A 19,688-nucleotide genomic window follows, 5' to 3' on the forward strand; every position below is an offset into this window, starting at 1 on the left:
AGTGTAAGTGCAACAGTGGGTAAGTGAATTGTTTCCCAGGGTGGCTAGATTTAAAACAAAGATCATATTAACTAGGGTATGTTCAGAGAGAAAAGATCTCTCACAAATAAGAGGCACCGAGGGTTGGCCCTCCTAGAACTCACCTGGTGCCAAAGTGGGAACGATTGACCGCCTGGTTCCGTCGTACCTTTTTTGTACTCCGTGGTTTACGTGTTTATCTTCCCAGCTAGGCTGTCTGGGAACCGTGGTCAAGTCTAGTTAAGGTGTGAACACCCGACACCAAGCGCTAGGCTAGGCACGGGACACTGAACACATATTTAATTGATAAATGAATTACTGTAATTTTGTTTTGGGCACATTTAGCCCAAGTTTCCGCTTTCAAGCAATATGATTAGAGAACCATAGGGGAAAGGAACCCTACGGACCTTAATTTCTCAATTATTGTATATGAAGAAAGGGGTGCGCGCGCACAAGTACTCATGGCATGACAGAGCGGCCTATGACACGGAGTCCTTGCAGCGGCCGGGCTTGTCGGCTGCCTGCCCCACGCGGCTTCGCGGTCGCCAGCCCAGCCAGCCGCCGCGCACGCGCAGACGGGGAGGGCGCTCGCCCGCCCTCCGCCCCTCCGCCCTCCAGGTGGCGCTGGCGGCCCCGCCTCCGCCGCTGCCGCCGCCGCCGCCTCACGCCGGGCCAGACCAGGGCGGTGCTGGCCGCCTCGCGGGCTGCAGCTCCGCCTCCGCCTCCACCGCCCCGAGGGCGTGGGCTGCGGGCTCCCGGAAGCGGCGGCCGCGGCGCAGAGCCGAGCGGGCGTCCCTCCCCGGAGCAGCAATGCGCAGCGGCCGGAGGCCGTGATCCGAGCGGGGCGGCCCGGCCGGGGCCGCTGAACGGCGGCTCGTCGAGGCTCTGGCTCTGGCTCCTCCGGGCGTGGCGTGGCGGCGGCCGGGGTGATGCTGCTCAAGCTCCTGCAGAGACAGACCTATACCTGCCTGTCCCACAGGTATGGGCTCTACGTCTGTTTCGTGGGCGTCGTTGTCACCATCGTGTCCGCCTTCCAGTTCGGAGAGGTGAGTAGCGGCGCGGGAGCCCCGGACAAGGCGCCTCGAACCCGCGCGACCCGGAGGCCCCCGACTCCCTGCCGCCCTCGCGGAGCCCCGGGGCGCCCCGAGCTCGGGCGCGCTAGAGCCCTGCTCCCCATCCTCCCCGACGCTCCGGCGACAAGCACCAGCGCCGGTCCTTGCCCCGGAGGGCTCAGATCGGCGTTCAGCATCTGGGGTCGAGATTTCGTCCTCCCGGCATTTTGGGGTGGGGGGTGGGGGGAGGCCCTCGTTCTGCTGATTCCCTTTCCCACCAGGTGCATTCTTCAGGGTCCCCGAGTCATTTGACTTTCTCCCTCAGGCCTTATCCTCCGCGAAGCTCCCTCCCGGGACCCAGAGTTGGTGTCTTTTCATTCCTAAATTCTCATCCCTTACCTCTCCTACCGTTTTTCCCCGAGGGTGTCACTCTTCTAACCTTTTCACCTTTGACAAAGGCACTTTAATCTTCTCAATGTCGTTTCTTCCCGATTTCAAAACGTCCAAGGGCACACGTGTTATTGCACATGAGTTTGCAGTGGGGACAGTGTACTGGCCCAAAATGTAAAGGACTTAGGTGTGCAAGGGGACTTTTTTGCACTTTTGCTTTGTCATTTGGGACAGCTATACATCATCAGTTAGCCCCGCTGGCAGATGTACACACACAGCTCCACTTGTCTCTGTCCTGAGATCACCTGAGGCTTAGGGCCCCTTCACGTGACCGGAACTCCTTAATGGATTTGGACTCCAGCATCTAACCTCCTCGGAGCCAGCACAAGCCCTTGGGTCTTGGAATAGGCTAATAATTTAGATTCCATATCACAGGAGCCCAGCCTTTCTGGACCTGCTCTTAGTTAATATGCAATAAAGTAGTTGAGTCAGACGAAATTCCTCAGAGGGTCCAAGCATCAGATTTGGAAGGTGGAAACATGAAGGTTTAACAGATTTTGTACCCTTCTGGATACACGTTTTAAACATTTTCATGACTGAAACAACCCTTTGGTTTAGGTTGTATAGTTATTTTTGACGGTTTCATGTGGTGTTCTTGTTGTTGTTAATCCTCACCAGAGGATTAAAAAAAAACAACACAACTTTCTTTATCCATTTTAGAGAGAGCAAGGGAGAGGGAGAGATAGAAACATCGATGAGAGAGAACATTGATTGGCCACCTCCTACATGCCCCTCACTGGGCATTTGGCCCACAACCTGGACATGTGCTCTGACCAGGAATGGTACCAGCAACTTCTTGGTACATAGGTCAACACTCAAAACACTGAGCCACACAGGCCATGCACCAGAGGGTGTTTTTCCATTGATTTTTTTTAGGGAAAGTGGGAGAGAGGGAGGGAGGGAGGGAGAGAGAGAGAGACATTGATGTGAGAGAGACACATTGATTGGTTGCCTCTCAAATGACCCCAACCGTTTTGGGGATCGAACCTGCAATCGAGGTTTGTGCCCTTGACCCTTGACCGGAATTGAACTCACAACTCTTAAGTCTGTGGGCGGGCACTCTAACTGCTGAGCCAAAACAGCCAGGGCCCACATGGTATTCTTTATCATAAACAGATGTACAGTAACTATGAGTAGGTCAGAACTGGAAGAGTTCATGTACGTGATTTTAGAGAACACCACTTTTAAAAATGTGTCTATAGCAGCTAGGAGAAAAGTTGTATTTTCAGGTTGTTAGAAATCTGTCCATATATTTTGATGGGAGGTTGGACAAAGTTTTGAAATTAACACATGGTTTTTAGAAATGCCACAGTATACATTTGCTGGAAATCTATACCCATGCTAGATTGTAAGCTCCATAAAAGAGGGTGCTGTCTGCTGTCTAAGTACTGCCAGCATATGCAGTCTGTATATTTGTTGAATGACTGAATGAATAAATGATACGGCATGATTTCCAAGTGTATACTTTTAGTAATACTTGGTCTAGGGGCTAATGAAAATAAATTTTATAGGTAAGGGTGAGGGAGTGCTCCAGACTTGTAAGTGTGGCTTATATAACTAATATATGACCTACTATTCTGTCTTTGTTTCATGTGTTGTAACTCAGTATAGTGAAAATATCTATGCATAGTTGGGTCTTACTGCTGCTAAGATTTTTTGGCCCTGGGTAACTTAAATGAGCTGTTTATGTGAAGGTGACTTAAATGTATCAGTTGTTGGAATTTTTTACATATTCAATGCCTGGTTATTTATTTACCAAAAGAAAGACTACAGATTTTCAAGTTTGGAACAGACAAAAGAAATGAGAGGCAAAGAACATCAGCAGGTGGCATGGGAGGTGGCGAGAGCTGACTCAATACCACTAATATTGTATTAATTTTTATAGTACAGTGGAAAAGAACTGCCAGATTAGGCAGATCTGAGTTTGAATGCTGGTGCCAGTATTCATGATTGTGATAATAGTCAATACTATAGGGCTTACTAGGTTCCAAGCCCTCTCTTACCTGCTTTATTTTATTTTATTATTTTTAAATATTTTTATTTATTAATTTTTTTTTTATCCTCACCCGAGGACATTTTTCCATTTTTTGTTCAGGTAGAGTGGGAGGGAGAGAGAGGAACAGAGAGAGAGAGAGAGAGAGAGAGAAATCGACGTGAAAGGAACACATCGAGTGGTTGCCACCTGCACGACCGACCAGGGCCGGGGACAAACTGCAACCGAGGTACGCGCCCTTAGCGGGAACCGAACCCGGGTCTCTCAGGACCGCAGGCTGACGCTCTAACCGCTGAGCCAAACCGGCCAGGGCATTTTTAAATATGTTTTTATTGATTTTTTAACAAGGAGATAGAAACATCAATGTGAGAAACATCAATGGGCTGCCTCCTGCATGCTCCCTACTGGGATTGAGCCCGCACCCGGGCATGTGACCTGACTGGGATTTGAACCGAGGGCACAAATTGGTAATATTAGCTGTATGATGACAGTATTCTATTTCAAGAGTTTATTTAAAAATAAAAGTTAAAGACATAAAAAAGTTGATGATAACGATAATAGTAGCAAATTACTACCATTTAATGAGAGTCATTATGTGTCAGGAACTATGTGTGGTACTTTACAGTTAATATTACCAATTTGTTAATAATTTCACTAATTATAATGGATAAAAGGACTATCCTTTTATTTATCATTGTTAACTATGAATTCATAGTATTTTTTCCTTCCCTCTTGGAATAAGTGGTATTGACTGTACACTCATCCAAATTTTGAGACAGAAAAGTGGAATTGAGAGAAGGAAGTATTTTTTTAAAAAAATTTTCCCCTTAAGTTCAACCAAGTATTTTCTGAAGAACCCTTGGGAACTCTGATCAAGCAAAAGTGGAGCTGGATCCAAATCCACACGGAGGACCCTCAAGGTGGGGTCTACTGTGCACTGAAGTTCATTGCCGTGGTGTGAGGGTAGCAGGTGGGAACTTGTCTGTTGAAAACTGGTTGCCTTGGGCAAGACATGTGCCCACTGGTAGTCTAATGTCCTCCTCTACAAATGAGGGCACTGACTTAACTAAGCTCTTAAGATTATTGTTAGGTTAGAAAGTCCTGATTTTAAATATTTGTCTTTTGTTAGTTGATATTGTATAGACTTTATTATTATTATTATTTTCTTTATTGATTTTAGAGAGAGAGGAAGGGAGGGGGGAGAGAGATAGAAATATCGATGAGAGAGAACATCGATTGGCTGCCTCTTGCATGCCCCCCACTGGGGATCGGGCCCACAACCTGGGCATGTGCCGTGACCGGGAATCAAACCAGCGACTTCTTGGTGCATAGGTTGATGCTCAATCACTGAGCCACACCAGCCGGGCTATTATTTATTTATTTTTAAACAATTTGTTGTTGTTGTTTTTCTTTATTGATCTTAGAGAGAGAGGAAGGGAGAGGGGGAGAGAGATAGAAACATCGATGAAAGAGAACATTGATTGGCTGCCTCCTGCATGCCCCCCAACTGGGGATCAGGCCCACAGCCAGGGCATGTGCCCAGACCAGGAATTGAACTGGCAACCTCTTGGTGAATGGGTTGATGCTCAACCACTAAGCCACACTGGCTGGGCTGTATAGACTTTAAAACATGCTTTTGAAGTACAAATTTATTATTTCAGGGCCATCGTTACTTAGTTGAATTATTTATATACAAATCTATGATCCCTTATCTGGAACTGCTGAATTACCTTGTAATTAAACATCAGTATCTTTTACAGCGGAACATATGACCGTTCACACTCAGTGAGGAAAATAAAGTCTATAAATAACTTCCAGTCAGTTTAGGCCAAGTTTTGCCAACAAATAAGTGCAAGTCAGGTCAAGTTTTGCTGCCAAATGAGACACAAAAAGATCGTCACTGTTGAGAGCTTTCTGGATTTCAGGATTGTGAATAGAGGATTTAGATTGCTGCTGGGTGTGTGCGTGTGTGCCTGTGCCTGGTGTGTGTGTAAAATATATTACTTCCTTATGTGCAGTAAGTATAGGAACAAATATCCAAAAATTAACTTCCATGAGGAAGTCAGAGATTCTTGTTCAGTGAAACGGAAGATTGAAAACTGGGTCCAGCCCAAGTTATGTTCAACCTCGGTGAACAGTTTTTCACAGTGGCCTAGTTTCAAGGAAGAAATTAGTTACCATGTTTGTGTTTGAGTAGTTCACTCATCGAACAGGTATATTTTGAGAGCGTTCTTTGCCAAAGGCAGCAGATAGGTGAGGCCTGGCCTGAGAGATGGGAGGCAGCCTCTGGCCTGGTCCTGGCTGTACCATAAACTGTGATCCTCAGTGATTCCCAAACTGTGTTACTCCAGCTGCCTCCGGGGTTGGGGCAGCCACTCTTACCTGTTCTGTGTAGGTTTCTTTTGGGGCTGGGGAAAGCTTTCATTGTTAAAAATAATGTTTTAAAACTTCTAGACTAGATTTTTAAGGCCCCCCTTTTTTTAGCTTTAGTGTCCTGTGAATATACATTTATTGAGTGCTTCACATGAATATAATGTAATGGACTTTATGCTGCAGAGAAAATGCCAGTGGCCCTTAGATACTATTAAATGGTCTCTCTCTTTGGAGGTGTTTAGGAGAGATACAGCCCAACTAACTGTTCACGCAGAGGCCTTGTCTTATTCCCTGCTGTATTGTTAGCACCCAAATGAATGCATGGATAGAGATGACCTTAATCAATATCCATTCAAGCTCATTTCCAGTAAAGGTATATGTTTTCTGCCTTGATGCAGACCATTTATAGTTACCTTTTCTTTCTCATACATGATTGATACGACTGTACTTTGTAGGGTGGAAGGTGCTATCAAAGATACAAAGAATTTTAGTTCACCCTTGACCACCTTTGAATAGTTGAGATGAGGCCATGAGGACTGAGTAACAATAAAGGGAGTAGGTAATCGAATGCCCGAGTAGGTACCCAAAAGTCCTTTAGAAAATCAGAGGAAGGGAAGGAAATTATGGGTTGAAGCATCCTAGAGGAAATTGAGACTTTACAAGGAGGCAGGAGCTTTTTCTTTTTGAATTCTTAGTGGTTTAAAATTGCTGCTGGTATTAGCAGCACTTGGTTGTGACAGAATCCCAACTCAGATGTGGCTTAAAAGAAAAGGTGGTTGTCTGACTGGTGTGTTTGAAAAATTATAGGGTGAAACTTTGGCAGGGTTGGATCAAGGTGCCCAAATGATGACATCAGGGATCTCTTTGTCCCTGTTCTTCCCTTCTGTTGGTACAGTGGTCAGGCAAGCTCTTCCAACATGGAAGCAGAGATTGCTGCCAGCAACTCCAGCTTCTGATCTACCATTTTAGTGAGCCCAGCAAAAAGAGAGCTTCTCTTCCTCATCGTGCCAGCCGGACCCAGCTGGCCTGCCTAGCCAGGGAACCAGTGCCCTTGTTGTGCCCTCATTAACCTGGATTGTCCCCGGAGCTAGGGTTGTGAGCGAGGACATGAACCACATGATCTGAGAGGGGTTCCCCAGAGGGAAATCACGAGGCTGTTATCAAAAAAAGAGCAACAGATGTCCTACATGCTGGCTTGAGTCAAAACCTAATTCCTTTCTTTGTCCTGAGCGTTGACCTTGTGACTGTGAGAGCTGTTAGCCCTCTACCTTGTTGTAGAAGATGTAAAAGTGGGTTGTTTCCACTTGTCATATCTTGTTCATTTCTCCATCTGTGAAACTTGTATTCTTAGGTGGGCATATTCATATGGAGTTTTGTTAAACACAGCTCAAGTGTGCCCTCATAAATCTTTCAGTAACAATTCAATATGTACCTTTAACTTCATGTGGTCATTTGATAGCTGTGGTTGGTTTTAGTTTGTTGATCTTGTTAATGAAATTGAGCATGTTGTAAGAGAAGAAACTTCACCTGACCTTTTTGCAGCACCTGGCATTTTTGCATTTGGAAATTCTCACTTCCTCTTTCTTCGCGAAGCCCACCCTCCCTGTTCTCCTTGTGAATTCACTGTGCCTTTGTCTTCAATGCTGGGATTCCGCAGGCTTTGTTCCAGGACCAGCTCCTCTCCTGGGGATGTCATCTTTCAGGCCCTTGTCCAGACATCTGTGATTCCCTGATCTCCAGCAGCCTCACCAGCAAACCTCTGTAGCAAAAGACAGATTAACAGCGAAAAGCATACACATTTATTTAATTTAAGTTTTATGTGACATTGGAGCCTTCATAAGGCAATGAAGACCCAAAGGAGTGCTTAAACTTGAGTGTTCTTTTTTTTTTTTAAATCCTCACCGGAGGACATTTTTTTCCATTTTTTGTTCAGATAGAGTGGGAGGGAGAGAGAGAGAAACATCGACGTGAAAGGGACACATCGAGTGGTTGCCACCCGCACGACCCAACCAGGCCCGGGGACAAACTGCAACCAAGATACGTGCCTTTAGCGGGAACCGAACATGGGTCTCTCTGGACCTCAGGCTGACGCTCTAACTCCTGAGCCAGGGCAAACCTGAGTGTTCTAATGCTCCTTGGATGAAGAGTGAAGAGCTGTGATAGGACAAAAAGGGTCTGAGCTGAGTTTAGTTTAGCTGGGGAAACACAAGGCTGCTCGTTCAGAATTCCTCCCAGCATCCCTCTGTCTTAGGAGAAAAGAATGCTCCTTTCCTCCAGGTATAGAGAGGGCACCTCTCACAGACGGTCTTACAACCTGCTTCAGGAGAGGCTCAGAAAATCCTTCCCATGCCTGCTGTTTCTCAGATTCCTTCAGCTTGAAGTATTCATTATACCAAGGTGTCATATTTGGGGGTACATATCTTGATCTTCATTCAGCTCAGTGTAGGGGAGTGTGGGCTGATTCTGCATAGTGACAACCTCTCCCTTGACCTCAGATCAGGTAGCCAGCCAGCCCTTTCTATGTCTCAGGTGTGGGACAGATGTGGCATCCATCCACCTGCACGGACCTGCAGTGGGTTCTCTTAGTCATACCACGGAGTCCTTTTCCTGGGCTTGAGGTGATGGGAAAGAGATGTCTACACCTCCCCTTTAGATGAGGTGGAGCAGGATTCACAGAAGGCCAGCAGCAGCTTCCAAAAACCCTCTTCTGGCCCTTTTTCCTGTGGTTTGGATGCGTTTTTCAACCACCTCCTCGGGAAACTTGACAACATGGTCCCATACTTCTTTTTGAAATGTGGTACCAGGTATTTTGGTGCTTTAGATGAAACTTTTATTTCTACATGCACAGCTTCTCAATGATGAAACTCATTTGCCATTTCTGTACTCAGCATGCCGAGCGCAAAGATTTATCTTTCTTATCTTGGAATCCCCGTGCCCCTGCAGAGCGCCTGAATCATTTATTCAGTTAGTCCGTTTTTTGTTTGAGCGGTGTGCCAGGCCTCTGGGCACTGAGTAGTGAACAGAGCAGACAGGTCCCTGCACACAAGGAGTTTATATTCTGGTTGTGCATTCAGACATTAAATGGTGCTTCATTAACAGTTGTGAGAAGTGCTGCAAAGGAGAGGGTGTTGTGGGAGAAACCTGCAGTGAGAACCCAATTTGTCTGGTAGCCGGGTCAGGGGAGGCGTTCTTGATGCAGTTTGAGCTCAGCTCGGCAGGGTCAGAATTGCTGAGGCAGAGGACAGAGGAGGGCATGTCTTCTGCAGTTTCTCAGCTGGGAGCTATTTTGCCCCCCAGAAGCATTTGGCAACATTTGGAGACATTTGGGGTTGTCATGAATGGGGTGTGGGGTGGGATTGATTGGTGCTGTTGGCAAATAGTGGGTTGAGGCCAGAGATTCTGCTAAATATCCTGCAGTGCACAGGACAGCCCCCACAGCAGCGAATAGCCAGCCCAGGTCCTGGAAACCATGAGAAGGTCTTAAAGTTGGGGTGCATTTGAGAAGCCCATGTGGCTGGAAGAAAAAGTGTGAATCTAGGAGAGATTGGTGTAGTGCGTGCCCTGCTCCCAGCACTTGGTAGAATAGGTGTTCAGGCTTTGGGTGTTTGTCCTGAGAACAGAGGGATACCATTCAAGGTTATTCAGTACTGGCATGTAGGGGGTGGAGGCCAGGGATGCTTCTGAACGTCCTACCATGCACAGAACACCCCCCTCTACCATAACAAAGAGTTATCAGGCCCTAAATGTTGGTAGTGCCACAGTTGAGAAACCCTGAATTAGAGGAAGCAAGAATGTCTGCAGGCTGCAGATCAGTCGGTCGGGAGCCTTGGGCGAGGCGAGTAGAAGGGCATTTAAGAGATGTGGACAGATTTGAGAGCTTTAGGGCTCAAAATAATCTGGCCTTTATGTTCATTATGTACCAAACACTCTGCTGACTTCTTGGGTGCTCAGTGAATATTTGTTGCATAAATACTTATAAAATTTTATTTTTGCTCACTGATTGTGATTGAGTCTAGTGAGGAAGGATGGTTTAAATGAGATACCTAAGGTATATAAGATACCCAGCATAGTGCCTGGTACACGGTGTTTAGTAAATAATAATGAAGTGGCAAGTGTCCTGCCCCACGACAGTTCTTCCCTTGGCTATGATGCTTATGAAGGCAGCTTCAGGAGACCTTCCTTCCGGGCTGGTGCCAAGGTCACTTCGAAGAGTACATTAACCTTTTCTTAGAGACAGAGCAGGAAAGTTCACAGTTACTTCTTTGCCTGACTGTACTTTATTATGGTTGATAGGAAAGCAGAGGGGGAAGCACGCTATAAATTTAATACAGCCAGCTCCTTATAATACCATACGTTATTCTAGTTCCTTCTGAAATGTAACAAACAAGTGTAGCTGTAAAGAGGTTATAGATTCACAATATATCTTTTGAATTTCTTACTGTTCTGGACATTGATTGTTCCAGTCTTATGATCCACGTGCAGTATCTTTAACAGGTGATTAGTCAGCCTGTGTGTGATTCACACATGCACTAAATTAAGCAGGAAAAACATGAACTTTCAAAAACATTACAGATGCAGGGAGAGCCAACTGAATTCTACAGTCAGACTGAAAACCATGTTGCCCACTTTAGCACTGCATCTTAAAATTGCTTTTTCTTTTAGGTTCTGGTTTTCTTTCCCCCTGGATATGCCTTTCTCTCCCCCTCCACTTCGTTACTTCATTTCATTAGCTTCATTTTTGTCTCTAGTTCCAAATTGGATAAAGCTTCTTTACCAAAATTTCCGAAGGTATTCATTTGGCAGAGATTTGTGGAGGTGTTTGCTCTGGGCCAGCTATGCTGCTGCTTACCAGAGACACAAAGATGGTTCAGTTTCTTTCTGCTCTTGAGGAATTCACTTTCCGGACAGGGAGATGCACTGTGATAAATTAAGTTGAAGACATAGGTGTGGGTGTTGGGCAGTTTCTCAGACAGGGTGACATCGGAGCTTCATCTTTTTTTTTTTTATCCTCACCTGAGGACATTTTTCCATTTTTTGTTCAGATAGAGTAGGAGGGGGAGAGAGAGAGAGAGAGAGAGAGAGAAACATTGACGTGAAAGGGACACATTGAGTGGCTGCCACCCACACAACCCAACCAGGGCTGGGGACAAAATGCAACCGGGGTACGTGTCCTTAGCGGGAACCCAACCTGGGTCTTTCTGGACTGCAGGCCGGTGCTCTAACCACTGAGCAAACTGGCCAGGGCTCTGAGCTTGACCTTGAAGGAGATGGCTGAGGGAAGAAAGGGGAGTCCCCCTCCCCTTTTTTTTTTTAAATCCTGTGACAGGACACATTTGAAGAAATAATTTGATTTGATTTGATTTGTTGTTGTTGTTAACCCTCACCTGAGGATATTTTCCCATTAATTTTTAGATAGAGTGGAAGGGAGAGAGAGAAACATCGATGTGAGAGGGACACATCAATTGGTTGCCTCCGGAACAACCCCGACCAGGGCTGGAGACTGAACCTGCAACCCAGATACGTGCCCTTGCCTGGGAATTGAATCCAGACCCTCTGGGCCATGGGCCGATGCTCTAACCACTGAGCAACCGGCCAGCCCCCCCCCGCCCCCACACACACACACCCCCTTAAGTGAAGGATGCCATAGGTATAAAGGTATGGATGTGGGGCACTGTCACCTTGTAGGAACAAAAGTGGTTCTGAAGGGCCGCAGCTTATCCTGGATTAAAGCTGGAGAAGCAGTCAGTGGCCAGTTTAGGACTTGCGTATTGAGTGAGGCTAAGAAATTTCTGTTCATCCTGAAGAAAATGGAGATCATTTGAACAATTTTAAGCAAGATGTGATTTTGGAACAATTGGTTTAGAGGTAATGTGGAATGAATTGCAGATGGAAGAGAATAGTAGCAGGAGGCTGTCGGGTGGTAGGAATCCAGGTAAAAATACCACATTGAGTGCAGTGTTTCCGAATCAGCAGGCTTTCTGTATTCATATTTATAACAGTGCAAAGGCCTGAAAGAAGGGTGTATTTGCTTTTGGAAACTGGCATTATCTCTTGCTGATTTATTGCTTGGCTTTGGGCAAGTCTTTTTATTTATTCCCAATGTGATGGAATTAGGAGGTGAGGCCTTTGGGAGGTGGTTAGGTCATGAAAGGGATTAGTGGTCTTACAAAAGAAACCCCAGAGAGCTCCTGGGCCCCTTCCACCATGCGAGGTGACACAGAAGACTGCCAGCTATGAACCTGGAAGCTGGCTCTCACCAGTCACCAGATCTGCTGGTGCCCTGATCATAGTCTTCCCAGCCTCCAGAACTGTGAGATACATATTTCTGTTGTTTATAAGCTACGGGCTAAGACAGGAAAAACAAAACCATCACGCGGAATCAAATGTGATTAGCAAATGCTTCTGGTGATGAGCAGATAGGACTTCCTGATTGCTATCGAAGGAGGAGAAGGGTTAGTAGAATAGATAGAGCTCACAATATCTTTAAGATACGGATTTTGGTCTCCCTTAGTATCTTTTAATGCAAACTAAAATTTTTTTTTCAGTAATTATGAAGAACCTTTATAACCTAGGAATAATAGAAGCTTCTGATGATTATCAACATGTGAAAGCTCTGTCAGTGTTACTTAGAGTTCTTACTGCTGGAGGTCAGAGAACCTTGACATCTTAGGTTTTACAGGGTAGCACGTCAAGTTCTTTGAAAAATTGAGAAAGCGACATGTGCTTTCACAGAGAGAGAGTTCTATGTTCTTGTGAGCCTGCCTGCTGTTGTCTGTTTATAACTTACGTCTTTACCTTGACTATCTGGGAATGGATCTGAAAGTGGAAAGTTCTGGAGGGAAACTGTGGAGTGGTAAGCTATTCCAGGATGTTTGCCTTGTTAGACTAGGAGCCATAGTCATTCATTCTACATTGCTTGTTGATTTTCTGCCAGGCACTGAGCAAGGATCTGAGAATAAAATCAAAAAGAGGTTCAGTTCCTGGCTTTGAGTTGCTCACAGAGGTGTAGACACATATTTAAACCAGTAGGTATAGTGCAGCATTGTAAATGCAGTCTTTAAGAGACATGTGGACAGTTTGCTTGTAAGTATTGTACAGTCCTGTATGACTTAAACATCTCAGTTATTCATCAAAACAGTCTGGTGAAATAGGTGGCATTAGTATCCACAGTCTGCAGAAGAAGAAATTGAGAATGGAGAAGTGCCCTTGATTTTATTATTGACAAGGATTTAAACTCATGTCTTCTGATTGTAAATCTTATGGAACTATATCCCTGTTCTCTTCTTAATAATTACCTTCCTCCTTTCCTTAACTGGGGAATTCCTCTGATACAAAGAATTATGGGGCTTGCATCTCACTCACTATTATTCTACCACAGGCATGTATTTGATCCTGTCTAGAATCATAAAAATCTTCTATAAAAGTGTGTAACGGTTTTATAATTTGGAAAAGGTTTACCATCTGAAAATGTTTCGACATTCTGAAAATACCGAGGAAAATACACATTCGTTATGTGATTGTGGCGTTTATAAACATGCTAGGGAAACAGTTCTGGGTCATTGAATTAAGTTTCAGAACTGGTTGAATGACCGCCTTCCTCACTGATGCCTGCCGAAGCTAGCCCTGTGGACGTACTTGTCCGAGGGGCACCTGCTGAAGCCCAGCGAGCCTGGCCGGGGCCCAGCAGGAGCTCGGGCGTTGGAGCTCTGTTGGTTCTGACCTCAGCCCCGCTCACACAGCTATGCGGCCTGCACTTCTCTGCGGAGAGGGAGCTGTCCTGGGACCTGCCTCACCGTGGGTCCCTTTTATAGGGGCTCAGAGGGGAGGAGTGCTTGGCATGATGGTGCCTGGCCAGTGTGTGCACCCACCCCTCCTCCTCTGCTGTCAGCATGCTGAGACTGACTGGGGCTGCCGTTTTGTAAAAACTGACGAGCAATCCATCTTAAATACCTTGAATGCCATGATTATTAGCATGGAATCTTAAAACTGGTAAACATTTTTAACTAGTACTGTAAACTACCGTTAGGTGATCTTTTTAATTAATTAGTAACGTTGTTTATGAGGTATTTTAGAGCTCGTGTAGTATTTTAATAAATAGTATTTTAGTTCATGGTGTTTTAAGTTTTACCAATGAAGTACCCTTAGTAGAGAAAGGTAAATGCTCTGAGGAGAGTAGTGTAAAGAGGTGTGTGTGTGTGTGTGTGTGTGTGCGTGCGCGCGCGCGCACATGGGGTGGGGTGGAATAATTCAAAATGGCAAGTAGGAATTTTTTTGAAGGCCAACATTTTTCTATAAAAATTGCATCTATTTTTCCATTTTGTATCATAAAAATGTGAATTACTACCACTATATTGTTTTATTTTTATTTATTTTTTTATTGAATTTTTTTTTAGAGAGAGATAGAAACATCAATCAGCTGCCTCCTGCACGCCCCCCACTGGGGATTGAGCCTGCAACCCAGGCATATGCCCTGACTAGGAATCCAGCCGGGACCTCTCAGTTCATGGGACGATCCTCAATCCATGAGCTACGCCAGCTGGGTGAATTACTACGACTATATTGTTTTAAATGCCTTGATGGTTCAGGAAGGTCTGCTTTGTTAACCACGACTTCTAGTATGCCCAGCACGCTTGACTCACCCGTGTCACATGAGAGTCACTGTTCTGCCACAGCACAACGGCCTGACGAAATCGACTTCATGCTTAGGTTCCTAGTGGAGGAAGGTGAGGCCTGAACATTTGTAACTCACTCAAGGTTACACAGCCACTGGTAGGAGAATGGGAGTTTCTGCCAGGAGACGTCCCAAATTCACCAACCCAGTCTTCTCTTACGTCACTCCTGCCGTAAGCAGACATTTATTAAGAAGAATACAGTGTACGAATCGTTTTTGGTATGAGTTGATGATAAATAGACTCAAGCAATTTATAACTTGATTGGTCTGATACGATGCTAACATGGGGTAAAAGGTAAATAACAACAATAAAGCTAAGTGATGCAAGGGAAGAAACGTTACAAGGTGATGGGTAACTGATTTCCAAGTAAGTAATACAGATAAAAGTTACTCTGAGTTCTAAGAAGGAAGCATTCAGGTTGGCCTGAAGAATGTGGAAGGGCTTTGTGGAGGAAAATAGACTTGATTTTGTAAGTACTTCTGTAACCTCTCCTCTGCTCTTTTGTTTATTGCTAATAATAGCTGAAAACAATATCTGATTGTAAGTTTGTCTTTTTTGGTTCCTTTGTTATTTAGAAGGTATCAATATTTTTATGGCTTACCCCAGAATAAATAATTTTATAATTGCTCATTCAAATTTCTGCTCTTTTCCATCCTGATAGTATTTAAAAAAAGACCTGACACTAATCCTTATAAGAATTTAATTTGATTTACAAATCTCCTTTTTGATCCTTCATATAGCACATTACTCATTCAATTAAAAAAAGAGTTTGGCAAGATTTCCAAACTAGTTGAGAACTGATTTAAGCAGAAAAGGGAAATGGCCGTGATGGAAGAGAACAAAGTTTTAAAAAAAAATTTGTTTTAAATTGATTTTTAGAGAGAGAGAAAGGGAGAGGGAGAGAGAGATGGACACATCGATGGGAGAGAACATGGATTGACCGGCTCCTGCATGCCCCACACTGGGGATTTGGCCCACAACCTGGGCATGTGCCCTGACTGGGAGTCGAACCAGTAACCTCATGTTGCATGGGTTGATGCTCAACCACAGCCACACCGGCCCAGCAAGAGAACCAACTTTAAATGTTGATGGGGTTAGAACTAGGGCTGTTCCTGTTGTTTTTCTTTCTAATGCCCCAAAGTGGCTTGGCGATGGTGAGATTAATTTATCTGATGAAGGGAGACACGTTGTGGCAACACACAGCATGTCAGCATTTCTCAGCCATCTGTGAAGTGTGCCCAAGCAAGGCCTCAGCCCGATACCAGGGTCCAGGTTCTTGTCACATCCCCAACAAAGGAGTCGAGAGCATGACAGAAGGATTTAGCAAAATACAGTAAGTTTATTAAAGAGAGAGTGTGCACTTGAGAAATGAGAGTGGGCGAACTTGGGGAATGAGATGCTCCAATGGGGTCTGGGTGCAAGGTTTTTATTAAAAGTGGGCAAATGGAGAGGATAAGGGTGGTCCTTGGCTTCTGATGCTGGTGGGGTAACTGCCCACACGGCTAGTCCTTGTCCCTCCTCTCCAGACAGCAATTTCTTTCTATCTTCCTTTTTTTTTTGTCTTGTTAATGATAGGAAATTGGGAATGGGAAGTGGGATCGGGTGGTCAGTGAAGGTCATGTCTGCGATATTCAGCCACGATGGAAAAGAGGAGGGCGAGGGGTAGAGCTCGAGGCCTTGGTTCCCTCTTCTAACTTTCCCGCCTCATCCCCACCTTCTGGGTACAGGGATATTGACAGGAATCGCTTATGTTTGAGCTCAGTGAGCTGACACACGTTGATAGGATTATATGATTAGCGTACTCTGTATGTGTCTGCATTGGGTTTGGTGCCATGTCTGGTACTGAAGGTAGAGCTCACTCCCTCTCCTCCAGGAATCTGCAGCTCAGTTGGAGAGGCCAGTTGTGTATGTGTGTAACCTCAAATGGACCATGACTAAAATGGGACCCTTGAATCCCACCAGGTCTCATCCCCACTACACCTGTTCCTCTTATGTCATTAAGCGGCCCCACTGTCTAGTCAGTCATACTAGATACACTGAAAACCTAACAATACACCTGACCTGTCCCTCCTGTGTCATGTCAGTCATACTGCATACAAACCTAGCGATCACCCTTGATTCTTTTCCGCTCTTCACTCCCGTCCAGTCTGGTAGCAAACCTCAAGCACACCCCATTCTCCAGTTGAACTGCCGACACTCTGTCCATCCTGGAAGACCCCGTTCACCTTGCTTCTTCAGGGAAATCTTTTTGGTGTCGTCCTAGAAAGAGTCTGGTGCTGCTTCAGTGCGGCTAAAGCCAGCAGTAAACCAATATTAAAAGTAATTGTCCAGGGTGGGCGACAGTGAGTGGAGATGGAAGAGGGCACAGAGGGGATAAATGGTGATGGACGGAATAAAAAATTTTAAAGTGAGAATAAAAAGCGTAATTGTCTATAGTTCTTTAAAGTCAGGGAACTTAGCTTATTTCTCTTTGTAAACCTAGTACAAAGGCACATTAGACCCTCAATAGTTTTTAAATCAGTACAGTGAGGGAGAGAATTAATAGTTGAATTTGTGGTATTTATGAAGCATCCCAGTAAAATAAGGTGGTAAAAGTAGGCAGAGGCCAGATCTTGAAAAACCGGAATGCCATGAACCGGAATGAAAAGAAATGAGCGTTTGTAGCTGAACACATAGGTCCACAAGGCTCTCCTGCAGCCAGATGTCACGTGACTACATTCTGGCCAATGAAAACAAGTGCAGCTTCCAAGAGGTCTCCTTAAAGGAGAGGCATGTCTTTCCTCTCCTTGCTGCTGGCAAGAATGACATCCATATGCCCAGGACTCTCGTAGCCATCTCTGTATAGCAGGGCCACCTCTTAGGGTTGGTGGGATAAGAAGCTTGGAAGAAGTCTTGGCAGGAAGGAGGGCATTCCAGGAAGAGGAAGAGAATGAAAGGACATATTTAAAGGTCAGAGAGAAGATGAGCTGGCAAAGGAGACCGAAAAGGAACCACCAGACTGATGGGAGGAAAACCAAGAAAGTGGTTCAGTAAGGGGAAACAGGCAACCACTACCAGTTGAGTAAGACAGAGATCAGGGAAAATGTCAGTGTATTTGGACAACATGGAGCCTTGGTAAGGTGCTGAAGTGGTGAGGGCAGAAGTGATACTGGAGTGGGCTGAAGGGTGAATGGGAAAGGGAGATGACTGTAAAGATACCACCCTTGAAAGAGACAGAGGATTTAGAGTGGAGGGACTTGCTGGGGTGTGGAGTGAAGGGAAAGTTCTCCCAAGATACTGGAACGTGTTTATATGCTTACTGAAATAATCCCATTGAGGAAAAGAGAAAGGAGGCAGGGTCTTGAGAAGAGGGGTTGATGAGATCCAGAGCAAATGGGCAGAGATGGAATGTTTGCAAGGAGGAGGTCCACCTCCTCTGTGGTAAAGGTAGTGAGGGAGAATGGGGCATATGTGTGGGTAGGCTTATAGATTTGGGAAGCAGACATAAGGGAGCTCCTATCTAAAGACTTCTGTTTTCTTCAGAAATATTTAGCAAGTTCATTGGCTGAAAACTCATAGGTGATGAGGTCATTGTCCCCCATATCATGTCAGTCTTTTTTGTGTTGTGATGTTCTTGCTGTGAGAAGAGTCTTTGCCAAGTTTTGGTGGATCATGTCGCTGCCTTAAAATCCTTCAGTGCCTCTGCTTCCCGTGGCACACAGGCCCGTCACCGTCAGGGCCAGCTTCCCTCCTGGCCGCACCTCCGTCCAGTTCCTACGCCTGTGCTCCAGCCAAACCCACTGCATAGCTGCCCGAGACTGCTGCTTTCAGCCTGAGCGTGCTCTTCTGGCGCCGTCGCTTTCCCCTTACCTGTGACCTCATTCCCCAAGTCCAGCACTCACATCGCGTCCCCTGCCTTTCTTTAAAACATTTTCATTATTGAAAGTATTACAGGTGTCCCTCCTCTTTTTCCCCATTGACTTCCTCCACCTACCCCCATTTCACATTTTTAAAAATCTCTTTGATTCTCATATATATATATAACTATCCTTATGTTGTATAGTTTATTCATCTGGATTGAGCACAGTACCTGGTGTATGGCAGACACTGAGTAAGGGATGGATTTTTATTGCTTGACTTGTTCCTTTAGCAATTCTTAATGAAAGTTATAAACTCTTAGTATTTGATGCAGATAAAACATTGTTCCTTGCCCTGGCCAGTGTGGCTCAGTTGGTTGAAGCATCGATCCCATGCACCAAAAGATTGCGTGTTCGATTCCCGGTCAGGGCACATAGCTAGGTTATGGGTTTGATCCCTGGTTGGGGTGTGTACGGGAGGCAACTGATCAATGTTTCTCTCTCACATTGATGCTTCTCTCTCTTTCTTACCTTCTCTCTAAATAATAAAACGTTTCCTTGGGTGGGGATTTTAAAAAAAAAACCCAAAACATTGTTTCTTTTTTCTTTTCTTTCCTAGGTGGTTCTGGAATGGAGCCGGGATCAATACCACGTTTTATTTGATTCCTACAGAGACAACATTGCTGGAAAGTCCTTTCAGAATCGGTGAGAAAAGATCAGTATTGGGGAGTAGTTTATTTTGACTTAAATGATGAGTCTTAAAATCACCCATACTTTAAATATAGCAGATGACGGGGTCTTTCTGAGTTGTAGATATGGTTAACTTTTTCAAGACTATTTCCCTCTGAAGGAAACTTGTAGTCCATCCTCACATTTTTTTTAGATGGAAAATCTGACCCCCAAAGAGTAATCTGCCTTGCAGTTTATTGAGTTCTTTGTTACATGATACCGTTGTATCCTGCCCCAGTTCCATGAGGTAAAGGTAATTCCATCCCCCTGAAGGATGAGGAAACTGAGTGGCTGCTCTGCAGCCTGTTCTGAGCCCTGGACAGTTTTCTTTGGTTGACATTAGTCTGCTGACAGGGCCATTCTCATGGTAGCCACCAGGACTGGACCCTCACCTGCCCCTGTGGTCACTACATCTTGCTGCCTTGCTGTGGGAAGGAGCAAGCAACCGCACAGGTTGGATCTTTGGCTCCTTAAGGCCAGACTTCTTGGTACAGCCATTCTCGAATGCTGCCTTCAACCTTTCTTTTCCTTGGAGAGTTTTCCTCCCTCACAAGACAGACCTGCA

At 45.2% G+C, this 19,688-nt stretch overlaps 1 protein-coding gene across 2 annotated transcripts in view; it reads left to right on the forward strand.

Moving 5' to 3' along the window:
* The first annotated feature begins 793 nt into the window (after positions 1-793).
* Positions 794-19,688, forward strand: part of GNPTAB (N-acetylglucosamine-1-phosphate transferase subunits alpha and beta) — a 70,810-nt gene continuing 51,915 nt past the window's right edge. For both annotated transcript variants that reach the window (XM_036251307.1, XM_036251306.1), the window contains exons 1-2: positions 794-1,064; positions 19,014-19,099. In XM_036251307.1, the coding sequence (XP_036107200.1) occupies positions 948-1,064; positions 19,014-19,099 (203 nt within the window). In that variant the 5' untranslated portion in view covers positions 794-947. The remainder of the gene's footprint in view (positions 1,065-19,013; positions 19,100-19,688) is intronic.

Source organism: Molossus molossus, unplaced genomic scaffold, assembly GCF_014108415.1.
Source record: "Molossus molossus isolate mMolMol1 unplaced genomic scaffold, mMolMol1.p scaffold_m16_p_10, whole genome shotgun sequence".
In the NCBI taxonomy this organism is placed as follows: Eukaryota; Metazoa; Chordata; class Mammalia; order Chiroptera; family Molossidae; genus Molossus; species Molossus molossus.